The 25199-nt window shown below is 37.6% G+C and overlaps 2 protein-coding genes across 8 annotated transcripts in view; one reads left to right on the top strand and one right to left on the bottom strand.

Annotated features, from left to right (window-relative positions):
* Window positions 1-2175: 2175 nt before the first annotated feature.
* Window positions 2176-13426, top strand: LOC139945183 (F-box only protein 36-like). Its single transcript, XM_071942472.1, has 5 exons — window positions 2176-2300; window positions 4311-4419; window positions 6009-6181; window positions 6886-7017; window positions 9262-13426. Exons 1-5 carry the CDS (start codon window positions 2199-2201, stop codon window positions 9331-9333), a joined length of 588 nt encoding a protein of 195 aa, XP_071798573.1. The 5' UTR covers window positions 2176-2198; the 3' UTR covers window positions 9334-13426.
* A 6596-nt stretch (window positions 13427-20022) lies between these two features.
* Window positions 20023-25199, bottom strand: part of LOC139944744 (lysine-specific demethylase 6A-like) — an 88345-nt gene continuing 83168 nt past the window's right edge. For all 7 annotated transcript variants that reach the window (XM_071941808.1, XM_071941806.1, XM_071941807.1 and 4 more), the window contains 3 exons: window positions 23842-23968; window positions 22979-23155; window positions 20023-22179 (listed from right to left, as the gene is read on the bottom strand). In XM_071941808.1, the coding sequence (XP_071797909.1) occupies window positions 22153-22179; window positions 22979-23155; window positions 23842-23968 (331 nt within the window). In that variant the 3' untranslated portion in view covers window positions 20023-22152. The remainder of the gene's footprint in view (window positions 22180-22978; window positions 23156-23841; window positions 23969-25199) is intronic.

Genomic DNA, 25199 nt, shown 5'->3' on the forward strand with positions numbered 1-25199 from the left:
GCTCTCAAAGCTTCCACCTTAACCATAACAGCAGAGAGACCCAAATGCTCCAAAAACACTGTCCTCTCATGAATGTGGCTGTAACGCAACGACAAGCCAGTAAACGACCTGAATATGATCACTGCTTCACCTGTGGTAGCTCTAAGCACTTCAGGAGAGGCTGCAAACAGCGACGACGACCCAAGCAGGCAGGAGACGTGGCGAACGGAGGGATGAGTAGCCGTCCTGACATCCAATCAGTCTCAACTACCACAAGGTTAAAAAATGACCAACTTAGTTGGCCCGAAGTACACTACGTGTGTAATCTAGGAAGAAGACCAACCTTTGTGTGATACTGGTGCCCAGGTTTCCCTAATGTCTACATCATGGCTTATAACCAGAACATGTTCAACCAGTGACTGACTTGCTAGCCAAGGGAAAAATAGATCCTCATCGCCTACCACCAACAACGCTCCCTTCGTGTTCACCTCTAAGTTAGGGTATGGCAGTATCTCAAAACCTCCATACTTGGGCCCCTTGAAAGAGGCTGCATGTGGAGTGGCTGTGAACATTGCTCCAATGGAGCAAGTATTACAAACACCGAAAAATGAGCAATGTAGAGGAACTTTGCTATTCAAGCCATGGTGGCCCATGAATGTGTTTAGGGTCTTTAATGAGCTTTCTGTCACGTTTGGCTTGTCAGTACCAGTAGTATCCACTTAAAATATCTTGAACCAAGTTAATTTGAACCCTCATACAGTGTGGTACACTTTGATAGATACAAAGTAATGTAAAATAATAGTTTTAAAGTTTTTACATTAGAATGTGTGTAATGACCTTGTTGATCCGGTGTTAGCAAGTGCCACATCTTAAATCAAGTGTAACTTTTCACAGGATGATAACGTGACAAAATGAGCATCACATTCTTGGTTTAAAATTAAATTTCCTTTCATTTGATACTAAACACAACATATTTTGGGTAAATTTTGGGTAATTAACCCCCGGGTTATAATTACCCCCCTGGGAAACGATTTCCCCAACCCCAAAGTGGTCCTTACTTTTTTTTGGGTGGTAACTGACACCCATACCTACATGTACCATTATCAGTTGTATCAGCTTCTTCCCAATTTTTTCCCAGATGAATCCTAATATAGGGATACTACTTACTAAAAATCTTAGTGAAGTCTTACTTAGAGCCACGTGAATAGGGGCCCCTGGTTCTTGATAATATTTTTACCAAGACGAAGTCGAGGTAAATTATCAAGAACCATGCCTCGGCGGGTTTAAACCACTAGTGTGAAAACCAATCCAACACACATTGATTCATAAAATAAAAATACCTTTTTGGTCAAAAACATCAACACTTAGTTTTTGGTCAAAAATTTAAATAAATGCAAAACGGTAACACACGTTTCAATGCATGTTATTTCAATTGTTGAGTAAACTTATCAACCAATATCAGTTGCACATCATGACATTATGTTGAGCAAAACAGTAGCTATAGACATGTTTCTTTATTTATTGTTTCAGTTGCTGTACAAAAATATGTAGTGCATGCAATTGATCAAGGGCATCCAGTTTCCTAATAATAATCTTAAAATAAAATGTTTCCTCTTCATTACTTCCCAACTCATTACGCCCAACTTCCAATTCCTTCTAGCAGGGTGCGTCCCCTAAACAAAAGTCATCTTCTTCACCTACTTGCACTACTTCACCGTGGAAGTAGTCCCCATCATATACCGCAAGACACTAACTCCACATGGCCGCTTATGAATCGCTTGTGACATTGTATGGAGGGCTAAAAGTGGACAACGCAATTTTCTAGTTGTTTGATAGTAGAAAATGGGAATTTAATTAGAATTAGATATAATTGGATTTATTTATTTGTCCATATAAAAACTAATAGAATATCCATGCACTGGCCAAATACAAGTATACACAGTCAATATAAAAACTGTTACATAAATAACAAAATAAGTAAAATTACTTTCAGGCAAAACCATTTTTTTAAAACCTCCATTTTTTGCTAGCAGAAAATTGGAATTTGACATGGTTTCTACACCTGAAACTAACCGCGCGGACCCACACATCAATTTATTCAGGGACAATTTTTTCCCACAACTTAAAACTTAATTGCGGCTAATGTAGTAGTCTGGTAACCAACCACAGCTGCGTGAAAATACACCATCAAATTTACCAGGTACCATACAGTTGTCAAAATGGCGTCTTTACTGCCAGCCGACGGCGTCTTGTTTGAGGCTAGCAACCAAGCTCCTCCGCCTTCAAAAGACTTCAATCAGCTCATCATCCAGCGACAAGAGGTGAACATTTGGTGAAAATAATTGTTACTGTGTATTGTTTGGGAACGTAACTAAACTATTGCTAACTAGCGATGTGTATACCTTCATGACCCTTGTTCGGGTTGCGAAGCCCCCGCCCTGGTCATGCTGGTCCGTGTATACAGTGTAATGTGCGAGCTGACATTCTTGTGCGAGAGGGATTTTTGGGGGATGTCTGTATCTTTGCACTCTTTGCACACCACACAGAACGACATTAGGAACGGGTGGGAGAGAGAGAGGGTAGACGTAATTTAACTGGATATCTTGTCAGACAACTCGTCCTTCGGACAACTCGCCTGTTGGAGTGTTGAGACAACTCGACGGTTCAGAAAAATCAGACAACTCGACGTTGAGACAACTCGACGGTTCAGAAAAATCAGACAACTCGACTTTGAGTTTGAGACAACTTGACGGTTGGAAAAGTTTCCGGATGGCGCCACCACTTTTTCATTCGATATTAAATAATAAAGTATCTAGTTTACCTCAATGAGATATCCCTGTTTGTAAAAATTAGTGAATAATTGGTGGCGCTATAGTCCCATACGGAAAGTTATCCCATCCTATAACCCTAACCTTAACCCAAACCCTAATCCTAACCCTAACCCCCCCCCTTCCCTACCCTAAGGCTTTTGACAAGGTCTCTTTCTACTACTCTCACAATAAATTAATTTCTAAACTTATTAACACTACCAAGGAATTCATAAGAACCTCTATGCAAACCTTCTTAACAAAAAGATCCCAGTCATTGGTCCCCTCCTGTTCCTTACTTTCATAAATGACCTCCCAGACTCCATTCAATCTAACATCCGTCTCTTCGCAGATGACTGTTTGATTTACAGATCAATCTCCAAAGCAGAAGACCAAACCATTCTCCAAAGAGATCTTAACAGTTTAAAATCCTGGGCTGATAAGTGGCATATATGCAATTTAATGTCTGACAGTTGAAAAAAACGTCCGTTGAGTTATCCGAACGATCGAGCTGTCTGAACTGTCAAGTTGTTTGACGGACGAGTTGTCTGAATACCATGTAACTGGTTGTGTTTATATGAGGAGAGAGGATGGCAGAAAACCAGTCAAATCGCCAAGAGCAATGTCGACTCTGCTTTTTTTTTTTTACTTTGGTTACCAGTTACGGGGAAAAGGGATTTGGGATGGTTAGGGCTATTTACTTAATTTACATTCAATTTCAAAATTAAGCAAGCCCTGCTTAAAGGGAGGTACACTATTGGTAATTTTCAAAGGTCAGTCTACTCACGTGATGTATCTCAACATATGCATAAAATAACAAACCTGTGGAAATTTGAGCTCAATTCATCATCGGAGTTGGGAGAAAATGATGAAAGAAAAAACACCCTTGTTGGACGAATTTGTGTGCTTTCAGATAGGAATAAAAGACTTCTAGCTAGAAGTCTTTTATTTTTTTAGTGAGAAATAACGTCTATTTCAAAAGCTATATGCTACTTCATAGGCAGCCGTTTCTCATAATGTTTTATACTATCAACAGCTCTCCAATGCTTGTTACCAAGTCAGTTTTTAAGTCAATATTTGTTTTGAGTAATTACCAAACGTGTACCTTCCCTTTAAACAAAATTTTTTTACTTTACTTCTTGTATTTCATTTGGGTTTCTGATTATCAGAGTCTAGGTTTGAGTCACGGTCTTTACACTTCAAGGTTCTTATCCTAACCTTGATGCTTGATGAATATGCACCTAGAAAGCTAACTGCTTACAGTCCAGGGTGTGGTATAGGGGTGCTCGTGTTGTGCGACCGTGAAGGTGCCGTATTTTACAAGGTGCGAGTAAAACCATCTATCACTCTCACTATTAGAAAGTGCTACATGCTTTTAAAACTCAAAACCTCTGCTGCTCCCGCTGTAAATAACAAATAGTGAAAGCTTTGATACACCCCTAGGGGTGTGATAGGAAGCCATCCCTTTTGCAATTATTACATTTGTCAGAAAGGATTCTTGAATTTATTTTATTTGTTTCACAGGTTATTTGGCGGACATGGAAGATCACGCTAAGGAACGACTACAGGAGACTGGCCCCCGGAGAAGTCAAAGAATCTCATGAAGACTTCACATTTGATGATCGCATGCAGTGTAGGTTTGAAACACAGATAACAGTACTTAAAAAAAACCTCAATTTGCTTAGTAAAAAATCCAAAAAACAGCAGGGATTAAGTCATGAGAAGTGTAGATTAGTATACAAATAATAAATGTTTATGAGTGCAATGGTGCGAATATGTTCATGAGTTGAAAGATGGAATGTTCTATTCAACGAGGTGGAGCCGAGTTGAGTGGAACATTCCATCTTTCAACGAATGAAAATATTCGCACTATTGCACGAATGAAAAACATTCATTATTTGTTTTATATAACATCCAAGTAGATATTCATGTCATTTGATTGGAGGATACAACTTTCAAAACAAACCAAGCTTAGGCCTACAATTTTTTATTGTGAAATTACACCTGTTTCTTTTGGGTCGGCATGTTGGATTCAACAGTCGCAATGAGCGTTCTGTACAGCTATTTAGAGACACGCAGACGCCGAATGTATGTGCCTTGCAGTAACACTGCTGCGTTACCAAAGATACGCGCACGTGGATGTTTTTACTCGGCGTGCAATAGTATTTTTCGGATGGAACGAAAAATGCACGGTGAGTGACTCGGCATTCAATAGTACTTTTATTTGCTATCACGTGACGGACAATCCTCCAATCAAATGGCAAGGATCTGCTTAGGTGTTATATCAATGGTTTTATTGTCTGTTAACCAATTTCTGCTGAACAGTAATTTTCTGTGCTGAACCTTTCTCCTCCCCCCCTCTGCTTTAACCCATTTAGCACTTAGCGCTCAAAATCAACGTTTGTCATTCACTCACTCACTAAACAGGGCAAGAAAAAGTCACAAGATTATTGCATAATCTAGAAATCATGTGTTACTCGTTTGGTTTATTTAGTAGAGGATGACATATGACCTTTAAAATGATTTATATCTTGTATTCTATTTTGGTTTATCTTATTTCAATGTATTTTATCCTGTTGTTGTGCATGTATTTGGGGCATGTTCTTGCTGTATTTTTATCCGAATAAATTCAATCAGTTAATCAATCAGGATTCAATGGAAAGTTGTACACAAAAGTTTTCAACTGTACTGTCATTTCAAATCAGAACAATTTGTACACAAAGTGATTCAATCAGATTCAAGTATATCAAAATATAGTCTATCGTATGTCTAATATTTTAAAGGGTCTATGTACTTTTTGTTGGACAAAAAAACACAATGTCTACAGATTTACATTAAACTAACACAGTTCGAAGTTAATTATAGTAGAAAGCTTCCCTGAAAATACTACTTGCTGAGGTGCTGTAGTTTTTGAGAAATGAGTAAAACAATGTCATGAAAATAATTTTCGTCTCAGTGATCATGAGAGGAAATTAATTTAGCATGTAAAAACGTATTTTCATGACATTTTTTTTACTCATTTCTCGAAAACTACAGCACTTCAGCAACTAATATTTTAAGGTACACTTTCTACTATCATTATCTTCAAATGGTGTAAGTTTAATGTAAATCTGTAGACATTGTGTTTTGTGTTACAACAAGTACCCAAATCCTTTAAGGTGACAGTTGCTTTCATACGGTCATTTCCCCTCTTTTAAATTTTGCTGTATCTTCCCGATGTAGTTGACGTTGGTAGAGTGTTTGATGAGTGTACATTGAACTATGCCCTGGAGTTATGCAGAGGGAACATTGACTACCTAGTGAGGATGCCACGCCCGCTCCTCATCTACATGGTGTCTTATCTAGAGCTTGAAGACATTGCTGCTCTCTCACAGACCTCCAAGCTCATGTATGATGTAAGTTTACTGACAACAAGGACTAGAGCAAGCTGGTCCAAACGTTGAAACCAATTAAGAACTCACTCCGCGGTAGTGAAGTTAATAACGATCCACTATAAGCTAAAATAGAAGTCTACCTTGCACCCATGTAGTATTTAAAAAGCAGGACGGTTCTTTTCAGAAATGAGAAGTCTCCTGAATTCAGAAAATATACTCCGCGGTAGTAGAATATAAAGCAAGACAGTTCTCAAACAGAAACAGCATCAACTGTTGAAAATCTGTCTGAAAAATAAAACTCTTAATTCCATCGTGTCAGTGTAAAAATGCTGTTTCTCTTAAAATAGCATTACATGCAAGTTTGAAACGGTCAAAATGTAATGAGTATGGTAGATGGCCTTATATAGCTTTCGATCCAAACCGGACCTTCTTCAGAGGCAAAAACAAGTACAAACAGACACATATCCATTTATAGAAAAAAAGAGGGAAAAGTGATTAAGGGAAGGATCCAGAAGAGCAGGAGAATTATAGCCAATCAAAGTTTCTATTTCAGTAACAATTGGTGGCTATAAACTAATGTGATATACACTCAAAATCATTGCGACTGTATGCAACATTTCTTGCTCTAATTTTGACAATCTTTTTGGCGAAGTATCAGGCAATGTACAGTGAGACTGATTTGATATCAAACCTTTATTTTGTTCCTGGTTATTTTTGACATCCAGATATGCAATACTGAAGCTCTTTGGGAACAAATTTATCAGAATCATTGTGATACAGTGACGGATGAGATGCGATCTTTGGCTCATGAGATGGGATGGAAACGAATGTTCTTCACCAATAAGTTGCAACTTCAGGTAAATAAACTAATTGGCCTTTTTCTTAATCACGACTCCGTTTTAGGCTACGACTTGGGTGTTGGCTTGCACTTCAGCTTGGGCTTTGGATTGGGTTTTGCTTGAGCTACAGCTTAGGCTCCTGCTTGGGGTCCGGCTTTGGCTTGGGCTCCGGCTTTGGCTTTGGCTTTGGCTCCAGCATGGGCTTTGGCTTGGGTTCCGGCTTTGGCTTTGGCTTGGGTTCCGGCTTTAGCTTTGGCTTTGGCTTGGGCTCCTGCTTTGGCTTTGGCTTGGGATTTGGCTCCAGCTTGGGGTTTGGCTTGGGATTTGGCCTGAGATTTGGCTTGGGATTTGGCTTGGGATTTGGCTTGGGCTCCGGCTGAAGCTAAGCATGAGCAATCAGACCTTAATAAAGTCATATTGTTGTTAACTCGTTTGACATTATAGATGCTGAATTGAGGATACAGATTCCTAGTTGGTTTTACCCTTACACTGATGTTTGTATGCATTGTCTGTATACTCGGTACTTTCACAAGTTCTGTGGAAAAAAATCACAGGCATGTTACTTGAGGAACCAATCTCTCCCCAAATTAAAGACTGTGTTGAACACTTTTTTTCTGCAGTTACAGCTTTCTGAAGAGGAGGCTTTTTAAGTTTTATAAAGCTGCTAAGAGTACAAACATGCTCAAATAGGTTTCCAGCCAAAATAATAGTTGCGTTTGCCTGGTTTTGAGTCTGATGAATTTGTTGTGCACTCATTACTCTTTGATTAATCTAATCTAGAGCGTTTTCTTGTAAACTGAGCTACATTATTTAAGGAATATTTTTAAGAGTACATGTAAAGCCTAAGGGGCTTTGTGTACTATTTATTATGTGTCTGCACACAATATACATTGGCAGTTGCAGTGCTGGTGGTGAATCCCCTAACAACGCATTGTGTGGTTAAACTGGTCCAGTAGACCAACCAAGCTGCCTTTGTGTAAATATGACCGTTTGGTTGCTGTAGCAACAGTACACAAAATTAGCCTGGGAAGCGCTTTCTTGATATTTGTCTTTTTTGCTGTGTTTGTTTTTGGGTGTTTGTAATGTGATTCAGCATGCAAAGTAAATAGATTGGTCCAAAATGTTTTTGTGGGGCCATGTTAATGTGTACAATGACGTCAACTAATCAACAGGATAAATGATGCCTCTCTAGCGTACACCGGTCCTTAAGAGGTCATTCATTTCTCTATAATCATAACATACATGTAATGCCCAGACATTGCAAATATTATTGTTGATTTCTTTCATCAAATTTTGGCAGTAAAAATGTCAACAGAATTAACTTGAAACAGAAAATTGTGTGTTGTGTATGGGATACTACGTTGTCAACATTATTTCAATGAAAACGTTCATATCTGGCAGAAGCTTAGTGAAAAACAGCTCCCTCTTCCCTTTTATCATTACCTTTCTTGTTAAAAACATCCATAAACCTTTTTAATTTGAAGACAAACTTTACAGTTTAGCCTCAGCTCTCCTCAACTACATGATGAAATTTTATATTCATGTGGAACACCATGGGAACACTAACTCTCATGAATTACAAAAACGAATAACCAAGAATGATTAATTAGTTAGCTGTGTCAGGGGTAAATAAAAATAAATCACCCGCTAGCCAATTTATACAAATAAAACCTCCATAAACTCCAGTATAAAGCCCTGAACATAGTGAGAGGAGAGCAAGGCTGATGACTACACCATACAGAAAGTACATGTAGTTACAGAAAGTTATTCTTCAAAGTTTCTAAAAAAGACTTTAAAACAAACATAGTTCCGTTGAAAACTCAAAATGTGTGCACCTTTCTTGAATGATGATGAAGATCTTTTCTGTATTAAAGGATTTGGGTACTTTTTCAAAATGTCCATAGATTTACATTAAACATACAGGCTACAGATAATGATAGTGGAAAGCTTCCCTTCAAATATTACTTACTGAGGTGCTGTAGTTTTTGAGAAATTAGTAAAAAAATGTCATGAAAATACGTTTGTAAATGATTAAAATAATTTTCGTCTCATGAGACGAAAATTATTTTCATGACATTGTTTTACTCATTTCCCAAAAACTACAGCACCTCAGCACGTAATTGTTTCAGGGAAGCTTTCTACTATCATTATCTTCAAACTGTGTAAGTTTAGTGTAAATCTGTGGACATTGTTTTTTTTTTTCCTACAAAAGTTACATAGACCCTTTAAAAAACTAATAATTGATGTAAAATTGACTTGCAGGTGAAACTGCGACGCCATCAGAACAAGCAAGAAACTCCAGAGGGCGGTACAACATTCCTGACTGACGCATAGAGGGACTATCCATGCCCACTGCATACTCCGTCCACCAAATAAATTAAAAAGATATTTCATTCCACTTGAAGTCCGTCCCCTTCTTGTAATATATACTTAAAATTGAAATTTTTGTGATTGTGTTGATATAAATATGAAAATTGTTGAAAAATGTTTGAACTTCCATGTGTCTTGGAGAAAATGAATACCTCAGTGCAGAGACCCTTGCAAATGATGATGTAACTGCAATATTGCATCAACTATTCTCGTATCTGAGCAGGGACCAAATTCATTGAGCTGCTTAAGCACAAACAGAAGCTAAGCAAAACAAAATTATGCTAACCAGAATGTAGGTTAGCAGTCACAAAAACATGTCACATGTACAATTTTTGGCTGGTATCCTGCCCATTATTGCTAAGCAGTGTTGTATTAAGTAGTATTTTCTGCTTAAGCAGCTTTATGAAATTTGGCCCTGTGTGTAAAGTTTAAATGAGTGTGATTGACATTGACCTTAGTTCCATTGCCCATTGCAATGCGAGGCAACTTATACGACCGATTGAGTTAAAATTTTCATAGGTTTGTTATTTTATGCATATGTTGAGATACAGCAAGTGAGAAGACTGGTCTTTGACAATTAACAATAGTGTTCAGTGTCTTTAAGGGAAAATGCTAATCAGGTTCGTTTTGTGTGTGTCAGCTTTTTCCTTAATCTGTATGTATCATAAGCTCACAACATGTAGATGGATATCATTGCGCATTTGTATGAGGGCAGCATTCTTGTTAATTAGTCAACTTTTCAACCAATAGGACTGCTTAAACTGTCTGGGGTGTATACTGAATGAGTGTTGAAACATTGAAATTATATTTTAATGGACAAACAACTCGCAAATGGCTAATTGCGTGAGCATAAATATTAGTGTGAGAAAGTTGCACTGTGTGACACAGACAAATTTCACTATTTCGTTATTTTTTATGTGATTTAAAGACAATAGACACTCTTGGTTATTGTCAAAATCCAGTCTTCTCACTTGGTGTATTTCAACATATGCATAAAATAACAAACCTGTGAAAATTTGAGCTCGATCGGTTGTCGAAGTTGCGAGATATCTATGAAAGAAAAAACACCCTTGTCACACAAAGTTGTGTGCTTTCAGATGCTTGATTTCGAGACCTCAAATTCTAAACTTGAAGTCTCAAAATCAAATTCGTGGAAAATTACTTCTTTCTCGAAAACTACGTCACTTAAGAGGGAGCCGTTTATCACAATGTTTTATACTATCAACCTCTCCCCGTTACTCGTTACCTAGTGAGGTTTTATGCTGATAATTATTTTGAGTAATACCAATAGTGTCCACTGCCTTTAAAAAGAAAAAAGGCAGAGAGCCCCTTTTCACATGGCTTATTAATTGCAGTGAGAACAAAAACAACATTCCCTTAAAGGAACACGTTGCCTTGGATCGGTCGAGTTGGTCTTTGAAAATCGTTCTGTAACCGTTTGTTGTAAAATGTATATGGTTAGAAAGATATTGTAAAAGTAGAATACAATGATCTACACAAATATGCCTCGAATTTGCGTGGTTTTATTTTTACCCTGTCGACTAACACTGTCGGCCATTTATGGGAGTCAAAATTTTGACTCCCATAAATGGCCGACCGTGATAGTTCGCGACGTAAAAGGGAAACCGTGCAGTTTCGAGTGATACTTGTGTGGATCATTATATTCTACTTTTAAAACTCCTTTCTAACCATATGCATTTCATAACAAACGGTTTCAAACGCTTTTAATAGACCAACTCGTCCGATCCAAGGCAACGTGTTCCTTTAAGTATTTGCTTTTGATCAGTTAATGTATCTTCAATCCCAAGGTAGAACTTGAGTTTCATGTACTGTTTAAAAAGACTTCACTATAACTGGTAAAATGCAACTTTTGAACAAGATTTTAGGACCAACATGACCAAGGCTGCTTTGTTCGGGAGTAGATTTAACTTGCCAGATCCTGTGTAATTTGGGTATTTTTTAAGGTAATTTTTGTTTTACTTTGTTTGAATGTTATTAGAGAGTTTGGAATTTTTTTGAAAAAATAGATTGTATGTTGTTTAGGATCTTACCATTCACCAACGTTTGATTGGCAGTGTATGCCGATTCATTTCTGGCACTGGATATTAAGAGGGATTTGAACCCACAATATATTTGTAACTGCAGATCTAATGGAGTCATGTCCTCCGGTGGGATTTGAACAACAGGACAAAGGTCTGGAATCAGGGCTTACTCAACAACCCCAAGAAAGGGATTTTACAAAGCACCTTTTCTATAAGCCATTGTAACTCTTAGTCTTTGCACAGGTGAAACAGAAGCGAATCATAGAAGGTTGCCTGCATGTGCACATTGGAAAGTCAGGGGTGATAAAAATGTCAGCCTTCCAGTTGCAAGCAAAACAAATGGAGGAAAGTCCAAAGCTGTTCTGGGCGTTAAAAAATGCCCGCCGTAAGTTTGTCCGAAAAGCTCTGCAGATGAACCTGTCACCCAATAAGAAATTTAACCAGGTCCTGTCCTCTGCCGGGTCCTGTCCTCTGCGTTGGACTCAAGTTGGACTCAAGTGGGATTTGAACCCACGACCCTCACATCCAAGTCCAGATTTTGGAAGTGCTAGATTTAACCATATTATTAAACTACTGTAAGTTTAATAGATTTCTGTTTTCACACATTATCTGTAAAGATTTTAATTATTTGCATGCGTGTATATATAAATTTTATAATTTTTTTTTTTATGTTGAAGCAGTGCATATAGTTCATGTGCTTTATGTATATTTACTATATTATATCTAGCTTTAATTTCTGAGCAAAACCTTTTGGCCAAAATATTATTCAAAACAAGGTGCACAATTCTCAGGAAATTGATGGGAATTTTTGCAGCTTGTTGCACAATTGTTATAACTAGGAAAGAAAGAAGTACACCAAGGGCATCCTGATTACATGTCCATCTTTTTGCAGACTCAAATTGATTATTTTTTACGGAAAACCATAATTTTTCTCAAACAACGTGTGCCGCACTGCATGTACTCTACCTTTTTGTAGGGTCTATGTAACATGAAAGTATGTAATTAATATTGAGTAAACTGTAGATATACCTGTCACCATCCCCCTATATTTGTAGATTGATTTTACTTACACAGGCAGTGGACACTATTGGTAATTACTCAAAATAATTATTAGCACAAAACCTTCCTTGGTAACGAGTAATGGGGAGCTGTTGACAGTTTAAAACATTGTGAAAAAACGGCTCCCTCTGAGTTTTCGAGAAAGAAGTAATTTTCCACGAGTTTAACTTTGAAACCTCAGATTTAGAATTTCAGGTCTCGAAATCAAGCGTCTGAAAGCACACAACTTGTGTGACAAGGGTGTTTTTTTCTTTTATTATCTCGCAACTTTGAATGATCAATTGAGCTCAAATTTTCACAGGTTTGTTATTTTATGCTTATGTTGAGATACACCAAGTGAGAACATTGGTCTTTGACAATTACCAATAGTGTCCACTGTCTTCAAAACAATGCTTTCGGTGAAAGCCCGCAAAAAAACATGCTTTGCTCATGCCACAAAGTAGCATATCCAAATTGGACATTGTTTTGGTGGATGCCAGTGCCTTATTTCATAGAGCTGCTTAAGCAGAAAATATTGCTGTAACAGTTTTCTGCTCAGCAGAAATGACCAGGATACCAGTCAATAAATTGTACTTGTGACATGGTAGTTTGACTGGTAACCTTTTTCTAGTAATCATAATTTTGTTGTGTATGTGTACTTTTTGTGCCTAAGCAGCTCTATGAAATTTGGCCATTGAATTTTAATGGAAATGTTTTATGTAATAGATTGTTTTGGTTTTTACCCATACACCAATAGATGTGTGTTAGCACTGTATACTCAGTACTTTCCCCGAGTCCTGTGATAACATATCACAGGCATGTTACTCGAGTGGGGTTCGAACCCACGACCCTTGCAATTAAAAGCTTGTTATAAATTGTATTCTGCATTGTGTTTTTCTTTAATTCCCATTATATTGATGTGTAAATGTAAACAGATTTTCTGAAATAAAGTTTTACCATTGAGGAGAAAAATCTAGGCTCATCTGTGTCAACGTGAATGTTCTTGAAATGCCTTAAAATTACTTCTTGACAAAAGAACTTCTGATTTGCTTAAAAATGTCCAAGGGGTAAGCCTAGTCATTTATCTATTGTGTAATTTATTTGTCGACTATTGCACAAAGTTGGACCAAACCACAAGTTGTCTCCAAATGATCTCAAATAAAATGAGTTATTCTTTGTGGATTTTTCACCCAATTTCTCAGACTTGCCCAAGTAATGGCTTTGATTTGCCCTGAAAATCATTGTGTTCATCCAAACATCTCCAAATTTGTTTTCATAATTTATTATTATTAGCCTTGTTGATTTTTCTCCCGGTTTCTCAGATTTGTATAAGTTTATATGCCTTTGATTTTAGGGGCAAGTCTTTTCATTTTATGACACAACCCTCTCCAAACTTGTGTATAAGTACTCTTATTACAAACGAGACAACATTTTCCACTTTGTTCATAATTGACAGGGGAAAGCTTCGATGTTGGAAATAAAATTCTCTGTTTTCTTTTTTGAACAAAACCCACAAGGCCTTACCCCAGACCCTAAAACTTAAAATTTGTTTAAGTTTGCCTTATAAAGTACATGGGGTAAGCCTTGTGGAATGTTTGATGCAACAAAAATTATAATAAACAAAAGTTAAAGGTTTATAATACAAGCCTTTGGTTTTTTGACCAAATCTCGGCCCTTTCACAGCAAAACAGCAATCACATCAAGTAATACAGCATGCCTTTCAAACTTTGAAATGGGAAAAAACACCCTCAATTCACCCGGAAATGGTCTTTTATAGGAAACCAACTATTTCTTTGTGGCTGATTCACCAAAGAAGGGCCGATCTGTTGTCTTCCTTTTAAAACATGACAATTAAACACAGTGGGGAAATTTGACTCTTAGTGTTGGGGGGCTTAAGCCTTGAGTTCCATTAAATTTACCTGTTAAAAAAGTGACGTCGGGCTGGTATTGTGGAATGTTTGATGCCACAACAACTAGCAAACATTTTTGAAGGGTATGATTCTTTTATCAAATCTTTTGTACAATATACCTTTTAAAAAATGACAGTTTTGTATGTGGTTTTTTGTTTTTTTTGGGGGGGGGGGGGTGGGGGCTGGAGCACAAAGTTTCCTTAAATTACATAAAGTTTAAGGGTCAGCCTTATCATTTCTTTGACAGATAGAACTCCTACATTAATGAGAGTCAAGACAACATCGCATTCAAGTGTTTGCTTTTGCAATAAATATGTATTTCATAAATAAAGTGACAATGTACAATTATACCAAATTGAGAGGAAAAAAGTCAGAAACTACTTTCAATATTATTCAATTCATGAAAAAATGAAATGTGCAAACCTCCTTATTACTTGTATAAATCAATCCAAAAAACTATGGTAAAAACAGGAAAAGATAGACCACTACGCTCTCCATCTGTTTGTGTTGACCGTCTAAAACAACCCTTTTTTTTCTTCTTTAAACAGTAATCTATTCCTAACCGGATACAATCTAAACACTATGCACACAGAGGAATGACTTATTATCGTCGTCTTCAAACGTTCCACTCAAGAGTCACACATTTTGAGACTTGAGCAATAAAAAAACAACAAAATGCAACCAAAAATTATCCGCACAGAAATTGTCTGAATTTCCTATGACTGCATCAGATTCAAATAAATCACTTCTGTTTCAGCAGTTTTAACAGAAAAGAAAATTGCAGCTATAACCTCTGTGACAATTCACAGAAACAAAAATATTACATCTTCTTTTTAATACAACATCTGACTTTAGATACACAATATTCTACCATCTTAATGTTTCGTCTAAAACATCAGAAAAAAAATTAGGTCTTTTTTTACAATATACAAAGTTCAACCTGGCTACTTCAATGGAGCCAAGCTGAAACAAGTAAATACAATTTGTGAGTACAAAATGTTCTGTCATTCAGTCTTCGTAAAATGTTTTTTCTTCTTTTTTTCGTTTTTTTTTTATACATTTTTTGTTTGGTTTTCTGCTAAATGTTGGTCACAAATTTATTATATATTGTATAAACATAGTTCTAAACTTACAGTGTGATGGAGTGAGACCAATTATTGTGAAACATTATAGCAATGTCATGACAACAGATTAGGGAAACGGCACAAAGTTATAAATTAAAAAAACAAAACAATTAGTGGTGGAAAACACAACATGATACTAAGATGAAAACCTAGACCATGGTAGAAACTTGACCCGACGACGGGAAGTGTCTAAAGCCTCTCATTATAATTCAGTTCAAATGATTTTTTTTTAGTAACACTGGACAGCACGAAGTGCCATCATACTTTCATTCCATAAACTTTGGTATAAAAGTATGATGCTACACTTTAATAAGAAACAATAGAGCAATGTAACCGATGGAGGCAGGTCGGGCAAATAGACTGGTTCCTTTTTTTTTTTTTTAAGGATGAAAAATGAAAATTTGCATTAAATGATTGCTGTCTTTGATTCATGGCTTGACTTGAATCATAAAAATGTCATCTACATGTGAATTCCTATTTAACTAATGATTCCGTAGGTTTGTGCTTTGTCAACGAGGTTGCTATGAAACACTCCCCTTAATAAGGCCCAACACTCCTTTTCGTCACTAATGACACATACAACACCCAGCATTTACATTTCATGATTACACGTGTCAACAAGTGGAGAACTACAGTGTACATGAAATACCCAATCTAGTAACACATCTTCATCCTACTCGTAATGTATTCTAGTCACCAGTCCACAATGTAGGCGTCACAGACTGACAAGTTCTTAACCTAAGAAATCTTTCCTTCTATCCACACATTCACCTTCAATCATCACCTCCACGACAATTGGTTGCACCATTTTTCGTGTTAGAAATGTTTGTTACTATGGAGTGGACATCATAATCAACTAATTCATTCTATATTTTATTCAAATGTGAAATTTTAAAAAGCAACCAGAAAAGGGAGAAAATGGGCCCAATTGCATAAACTTTGCTTGCAAGTTTTCTGCTAAGCAAAGGTAAGCAGGATGGTATGCCACAGATTGTAGGTGACGTTTGACAGCTGTTTTGAGCTTAGCTACTTTTTGTTGCTTTAGCAGCTCTATGCAACTGGGCCATGGAATCAGTTGATTCAATATGTGTCTATTATTTTTTTTCTCAGTTTTAAGTTTTGACGTTTTGGATTTGAGATTCAATAACAAGTTTTTTTTTTACCTTAAAAAAGTTAAATAAACTAGGCACTCACAGTAACACCAAACTGCAAAGTCGTATTACATCGAAACAATGATTTTAACATAAATCTGGTATTTTTTGTTCCAACTCATAAGAGACACTTCCGGACAAATTTCCTGGATTTGAATTCATTCATTTCTAAACCAGGCCACACATTTTGTCTTCATATCCTATGACTGTGATTTGTACTTAATGTGCAGGAACACAAACTGCATTAAAACCAACACTCCTTGTGGGGAACGAAGAAACAAACATTCCACACAAAGATCACACTGATATCAAGGTAAATCTCATCTTACAAAAAAAAATTGCAATTGTTAACATGATTTGATCAGGTATAAAACGTATGCAAACTAATGTGAAGTTGATATGTACACCACAAGCTAATTGGTTGTTTTGGCATATTTTTCTCCAATACAGATTTCATATAACAAAGCAATGTTACAAAAAGATACCGCCTTCCATGCAATAGATTTTGACCATCATAAAGCCATTTATTCATAGTTCTTCAATTAAATCTGGCATGACAACACCAAGGTTGGGGTTAATGGTCGGGTCCCCCATTTTTATGAGACTGACATGACTGAAGCACAATCATTGTCACAGGCCATTCAGGGTGCCAAGGGCACCGGACATGGTGCCGACAATGCCATTATCCAATCCAATTTCCATTCTGAAACACAGTAAGGTCTTAGTGACAAAGAAGAAAAGACCCAGCCCTATGTCCTAATGTGCAACCTTCCCAAAGCGTTTATACAAATTGTGTTGACCTAATTCTGAAATGAAACTTCAAGATAAGCCAGAGAGCAGGTTACAAATTGAAAGGCAATATCCAGCTCATACAAGATGAGATTTGTTCAAACTCAAAACACACTTTTGAATGGAATCGGGGGACACAAAACAAACATAAAAAACAGCCCCCCCCCCCTCCACACCAAACAAACAATTATGTAACAAACCAAGTAGCTTTAGTAAAACATACAGGATTCTCTTACAATTAAATCTATGCATAGAAATTAAAAAACTTAATATTTGCCTTTCTTTCATGTCTCAAAATTGGTTAACATAATATGTGCATTCAAATCCATCTCTTCCACTATCTTTAAAGAATTCCAAAATTCGAACTTAAATTGCGATATTTCTATCTACGCTACGTCCTCTTGACTAAACTGGGCTCAAAGAAAAATCACATAACATAATATGGCAATCCCTGAGATAATTGGTGTCAAGTTTACAAGACAAAATAATAATAACTAGTTGATACTATCTACTGCACGATCAATATTATACAGCAGTCTGTTAATATTGCTGTTCACTGGAATAACTCAATACTCAAGTTCAAACCTAAGTTTGTATCTTTGACAGGTTTTATGACGCAAGGCCTTTGAAAATGGCTTCTTCATGAAAACGTTGGCTGGGATTTCATGTCAGCCACACATTTATTTATTGATTTTTCAAACAAGAAAACAAAAAAGATTCACCGTTTTGTTTCCATATGTTGATAAATAGACCGTTTTCTCATTTATTGGAATTTTTGTGAAATTCGACGACAGGGGAAGGGGGACTTTGGGATTTCTGATGGACACTTTTGGTGTACATGTAGTATGACTAAGAATTGAGAAGATTTAAAGGGACACGTTGCCTTGGATCGGGCGAGTTGGTCTATGAGATGCGTATGGAAACTGTTTGTTATAAAATGCATAAAGTTCAAAAGATGTTTTAAAATTAGAATATGATTCCACACAAACATGCCTCGAAATTGCATGGTTTTCCTTAAACGTCGTCAATAAAATGGCTGACCGTGTTAGTTAGCAAAGTAAAAGGAAAACCACACAACCTCGAGGCATATTTGTGTGGATCATTATATTCTACTTTTAAAACATCTCTCTAACCATGCATATTTTAACAAACGGTTTCAAACGCTTTTCATAGACCAACTCGCCCGATCCAAGGCAATGCATCCTTTTAACTTCAGTTTCAGTTTGTGTTACTGACAAACAGAGATATCAAGAACATGTCCATTGAAAACAATAACAAGTGACTCCTTCATCGCAACCAGCTTTTGCTTTTGAAAAGCAAGACAATATTATTGGTGTGCAGTTTGTTACATTGTCTTCTGTAAATGACCTTTAAGAGATTTTTAATTTCCCCGAAAATACGTGGAATAAATTTAAGCCATGTGCCCAAATTACGGCTCTGCTTACTGAGGAATTCTGTGCTCGTCTTCTGGCCACCATTCTTTACATGCAGGGTCTGCACCAAAATTATAAGTCTTGTGTGCGCAAGGAAAGCGCTTGGGTCACAAGCGCACTAGTCTGCACCAAAATTATAAGTCCTGTGTGCGCAAGAAAAGCGCTTGGGTCACAAGCGCTCTAGTAACCTATGACATACGCTTACTTGAAAAGTGAGTTGTAAAAGGTTTTTTCCTGATGCCTGAGAAACGATCCTGTTTAAGTCATCTGCTTTGCAAGATTCTTTCTAACTGCTTGAAGGGGGGAGAGTGGGGTTTGTGTTTGATTCACAAGGAGTCCTTACAACCACACACTAACATTAGGTGTTACTGCAACATCTTTATCCAATATGAATATTCAACAGAAGACTTACACTGTGACAATTAACATAAAATTTGCATAGTTGAAAGTTGACGAAGGGGATTGGGGAACACTGTACTAATACTAGCATGACTGAAACAGGTGGCAAAGAATAGATGTGTTGCATCCACAGTAAGCAACTTTGTGATGTCTTTTGAAAATGCACAACTTAGTGACCATCTATTTTTGTATTGCATTCTGGAATGCCAAAACCCAGACACTTCCTGCAAAAACTCAAGACTAGGACTATTTTCTCATCAAGTGACCAATGACAACCGATATAATCACAACAATCTTGGTTGCGCCATTTTGGGAGTCAACGTCTGTTTGTGTTATAAAGTGCAGTGGGCATTTTAGGCTACACAGCATTTGACGAGCTAATAAATTTGTACATGCAATTTGACCCCCAAAATGACACCTCGATGCAAGGTGTTTATTAGAATGTTAAAGGAACACGTTGCCTTGGATCGGACGAGTTGGTCTATAAAAAGCGTTTGAAACCGTTTGTTATGAACCGTATATGGTTAGAAAGATGTTTTAAAAGTAGAACATAATGATCCACACAAGTATCTCTCAAAATTGACCGGTTTTCTTTTTACGTCGCGAACTATCACGGTCGGCCATTTATGGGGGTCAAAATTTTGACCCCCCATAAATGGCCGACCGTGTTATTGGACGAGGTAAAAAGAAAACCACGCAATTTCGAGGCATATTTGTGTAGATCATTGTATTCTACTTTTACATCATCTTTCTAACCATATGCATTTTATAATAAACGGTAAAAAACGCTTTTCAAAGACCAACTCTACCGATCCAAGGCAACGTGTTCCTTTAATGACATGACATCACATGGATATCCAGACTAGTGGTTTCAGTGTTTTCACTTTGCAGATGTGTCTGATTGTGGCTTTGGGTTTGGCATTATGAGTCCTGCAAGAGACAGTCCTTGGTCTTTCTTAACTCAGATGAATATGTGTCTGTGGCTACCGGTGGCATAAAAACAGCATTTAAAACCAACGTTGCCAAATGCCAACCAAACGTTAGTTGATGGGCATTTATTTTGAAGAGTGTCAAAATTTGATAAAAAAGTGATTTTAGTTGGCTTTACTTAATACAAACTAGGTTTGTTTCTCGTTTCAATGTGACACTAGATGATTGTGTCCTTTTGAAAACCTTTCAAACATTAATCAAATCAAAGCCTCAAATTAATGTGTGAAAAAACAACAAATACAAATCGGCACATCAAAACTTTAAATAGGCCTTCCATACGGAAATAACACACAACCTGTTTCTGAAAATACAAGCTAAATATACAAATTACCAACAAAAACCCAAAATGGCACAAAAAACATTGAATCGGGTGTTAAACACGTCCAAACTTTAGGATGACAGTCGTAATGGAGAGGAGATGGAAAACAAAGAAAACTCCACAAACGTTGTGTAGAAAAAGGAAAAACATCACAGTTTCTCATTCGACGGGCATCTGACAAAATGCAGCATTGTTTTGTTTTTGTTTTTAATTTGTTTAGTAGTAACAAAAGATATTCTTGTTTAAAATGTGGGACAGGCATCAATTGAGAAAAACCTGGCCATCTCCTCTATGCTGTTGGGAGTCCAAAGGTCAATACCTCTCAACGTCTTAACATGTTCCCATCCTCAAAACGCGTTAGCTCTGTTCTGAAGGTATATCAACGCAAAATCTTCTCTGTGGCAGTTTTTTTAAATGAGTGCATACTACGGAAACATCTTGATCTGAATCACACCTGCGTGTTAAACACTGTCCGCCTTAAATCAGCTTCGGATGCGCTTTATTAGTATCAGGGAAATGGGGGGGGGGGGGGCTTCATTGCCCAAGAGATCGATGTTTCTTCTAAGCTTTACTTGTTCTTTTTCCCGAGCAATAAGCAGGAACAGTTCCAACTGACTACATTGCAGATCCTGGAAACTGTCACTGGTATACGTCACAATATTGACTGGTGATCCTGTGCCCTACCATACCATGTGATGAAGTCCACGCCGACATGAAATAGCCAGGTTCCCTAGATGCCATGCAGTATTAGTATTGTCGGATACGGGAGATCAGACCAAGGTGGCAGTTGTTTTATGATGAAGAACTTAAGTATTTAATGTAGGATGACTTGTGCCTTGATGGTGTAGATGTGTGTGTGTACATAACTCAACAACTTTGGCCAAACTTAAAAAGCTGCTCAACGAGATGAGCCTGTCTGATAATCCCATTCAATGATCATTGAGTGTAAATTTGATGATGGTGAGATTCCACACACCATATGTCCAAAGAATGAGGTAGTCATCTATCTTGATAAGATGCGGCCTTATGGACTTATTACAGGTTGACTCCATCCTAACAAACTTGTGGACCTATTTGTCTTTTCTTCTCAATAATTCACAGTCTGGTGAGTTGTAGTGATATGAGCAACTCTAGATGGGTGTTTCTGCTGAGCAACAAATGGTTTGCACTCGGGGGGAGGACCAACAGAGATTACTCTCCAGCTAATTTCTTCTGCGGAATATTACTTCCATCATCATGGAGACTGAGTGTTAATAGACGGGGACAGTTATTTTATTGGCTTATTTTCTTGTGATGCTGTGACTTTGCAGTTCATTTCTATCAAATCTTGAGAGGGTAAAATCCCCTTTGCAGAGAGGAGCTATCCATGCTGGCTTCTTGAAATAAACATTCAACATGAATGACAATGACTCGGAGGTTACTTTAGGATGTTTCCTTCCTGCGCATTTCATCCTTCTCGGGTCGTTTCTTTGGTTCACGTCTGCGATTTCTTTGTTTAGTTTCTTCACTGCTGTGTCATCGTCGTTTATGTTAAGATTGTAGACCATAGCTGGTACTCCGCAGCAGCTTAGTGGCTGCTGGGCCTCCGTCATGTTGAACTTTTGTTCTCATCTTTCTGAAATGAAAAAGAGGAGGGGAATGTTGGTGGATTTCTGTTAGCGTTAGTTGTTTACAGCATTTCATAGGAAAATAGAATCAAGGGGGTGCATGGATGCTATGATCCTATAACGAATTGACAACCTGTGTATTGCTTTCACCTTTTGAGGACTCGGAATGGACTAAAAAAAAAATTCTTTCTCCCTTTTTTTTCTCCTCTATTTTTACAAGCACACAAGTTTGTATCTGCCTGCAACCGTGGACCTCCTTTTCTCCCTCTTATGTTTATACTCTCAACTTTTTTTACACGTTTTCCGAACCGTGGACTCTATTGTCTGCTTTTGTTATAGGTCCCAGCCAACTCAAAGAATATTGTGCCTTCAGAGGCACCAACATTTGCATCTTGCAATCAGGGAAACCAACAACCAGGGAGATTTGTAGAACTACATTCAACAAACGGGGGAAAGTTTCCATAATCAGGGACATGGTTAAAATTTGATCACAAGCACTCGAAAAGAGAAGGATATTTTTAGGGAACATTCTGCAGAATTAGGGAGAGTTTGCAGCTCTGTGGCTTTAAGATTGTCGGGACCCTGACTCTGGAATAAACTTCCCAATCACATCAGGGACACAACATCCTCCAACACATCCAAGGAACTTCTGAAAGCCCACTTGTTTCAGGAGGCCTACCATCAATGACTATTTCTTCCATGCCTCAGCGCCTTTGAGCAAACCTATGATTTAGGCGCTATATAAACGGTTTATGATTGATTGATTGATTGATTGATTGATTGATTGATTGATTGTGATCAACATACCTCTGAAGGTACATGAATGGTGAAGTTGTCGTATGCTTCCATAAGATCTTCTAGTTTGTACTGCTGTAAGACCACAAAGCCTTCAAGGTTATGGCTAGCCTTCCTGGTGCAGTCTTGGCAGTGTACCTCGTACTTACGATCCTTCTCCGTCGTGAATAGAATATTAAACACCTCCACCTGAAATACAGACAAGGGATCAAACAAGTTAGACCTCTGGAAGAACATCAATCTTGGTGCAAAGTCTACAAGAAATACTCCAGTATCCTATCTACATTTTCAAAGATGATTTCAGAACGTTTCAAGATTGTAAAGGTAGGGTCATAGATGGATAAACACCAACAATTACTGACCAAAAAAACTGACTTTGTGAGCAGCTGTTGACCGTGAACTATTTTGAGAAAGGATTCACTATGAAATAATATGGTTATGGAAAATTTTTCACTCCAAAACATTATGTTATCAAGAATCAAGAATTTATGCATGAAATGTTTCTCAGATTTCTGAGGGTAAGTGTCAGTTTGCGAATGCTGCGGCCAGAGATGTGGTTGGTACCAATTGTCACTTGCTAAATATGGATGGATTTGACATTCTGTTTTCTCAGCAAGTAGACACTGTATTCAGCTAAATCTTTCACATTTGAATTTTATTGTATCTTTCTTTACATTTTCCCCCATAAATCAGCATTAAATTGACAAAAAGTAATCTACAACCCTACCTTTATCTCATCATAAGTTGACGCAGTATTGCGCCGTTTCATTCTTGGCTCACCTGTGCACCTATACACGATTTCAAACATCACAATCCTACATGATTCTAAAGATCAAGACGCTACAAGATGCGTTCCTTACTGATTATAAACTCACCTCACAGTTGACGCAGTAATGCGCCGTTTCATTCTTGGCTCTGCCGTGCCAGTGCACCTCCACCCCGATCTCATGAAGGAAATCTAACGTCATCTGAGTCTGCTTCAGTGTCCTCAGTAAGCAGTATCTAGACAAAATAACGACGAGTGTAACACATAAGTGATTATGGGATTTGAGGCATTGCATGGTGAGTAGTGCTGGGCGAATAGTGAAATTTTGTTATTCGGATACCGCTGGCCAACTATCCGAAATTAACCGGATATTCGAATGAGGGCGCTGTTCGTTTGTGAATGGGATTTTATGGGCGGATTGATATTAGTTTTGGACCAGTGTCACTCGGTTCATTCATAAAAATGACCGGATCTAATTTTAAGATGGCGACTTGCTTTTTCTTTTGATCGTAATTGACTCTACGTGAAGGAAAACTTTTGTAATCTTTGAACAAATTACTTCAGAAATGTCATCGTTTTATCTCTTCAAGGAGGTGAGCATAGTTAAATACTTAATATATGCTTTTTTATGCTGTTTTAATAGAAGTTTCATACGGATTCCGACAAAACAATTCATGTCAGTTGTCGACCGACGTCCGCGGATATTCGGATATTAAAGAATATCCGGTTTCTCGGTTGTAATTACAGAATTATCCGGTTTGTAAATAGGTATTTGGGCCCTATGAGGATATCCGGTTAAGAAAAAAAAGGCATTCGCGGTTACGGATAGGAAAACCTATTCGCCATTAACCGGATATTCGAATTATTCGCCCAGGCCTAATGGTGAGGTACAAATACATATTTGGTTTGCGGTAACACCATGCGTGTATCTACTTGCCAGGTATATTATGTTCTTTTAGAACTTGTTATGCTTTATATTCTACGACCGCAGAGTAGACTTTTTAGAATTTGGGAGACATGAGTGATTGTTTTAAATGTTGCTCAATATCCCCTCCCCTTGAGACCCTTTCTGAATTAGTTCAGTTTATTACCTCTATGGCACAAACATCTAAGTACAATGTGGTGCAAAAGTTAACCCTGCTGCATGCCCACTAAATGGGGACCTTTGATCACACTAAATACATGAATATTACAGGGAAATAAATACAGACTGATAGCCCTGGAACTTCATTTTGAGAGGACAAGGCCATTTTCAATTTAAGGGCACTTCCACTGGAGAATCTTAAAGTCTATGGGAAACTTCTATAAGGGCACCAAGGCCAAGACTAGGGGCAACAGAGCCTCTGTGCCCTCAATGTAATCCCAGGCCTGGACTGATAATTTTATTAGCTGCGGGCATTTGGGGATCAGGTTCGTTCAGCGGTTTCTTTCCCTGCCTTTCACCTATGTGGATTCTGGTTCGAATCT

This window comes from Asterias amurensis, chromosome 12 (genome assembly GCF_032118995.1).
Source record: "Asterias amurensis chromosome 12, ASM3211899v1".
Taxonomy (NCBI): Eukaryota; Metazoa; Echinodermata; class Asteroidea; order Forcipulatida; family Asteriidae; genus Asterias; species Asterias amurensis.

Bases quoted from the DNA above. Each gene is read 5' to 3' on its own strand.
- LOC139945183 (XM_071942472.1), top strand. From the start codon at position 2,199: ATGGCGTCTTTACTGCCAGCCGACGGCGTCTTGTTTGAGGCTAGCAAC. The intron at 6,182-6,885 runs GTAAGTTTACTG...TTTGACATCCAG, and splicing joins CCTCCAAGCTCATGTATGAT to ATATGCAATACTGAAGCTCT. The intron at 7,018-9,261 runs GTAAATAAACTA...ATTGACTTGCAG, and splicing joins CCAATAAGTTGCAACTTCAG to GTGAAACTGCGACGCCATCA.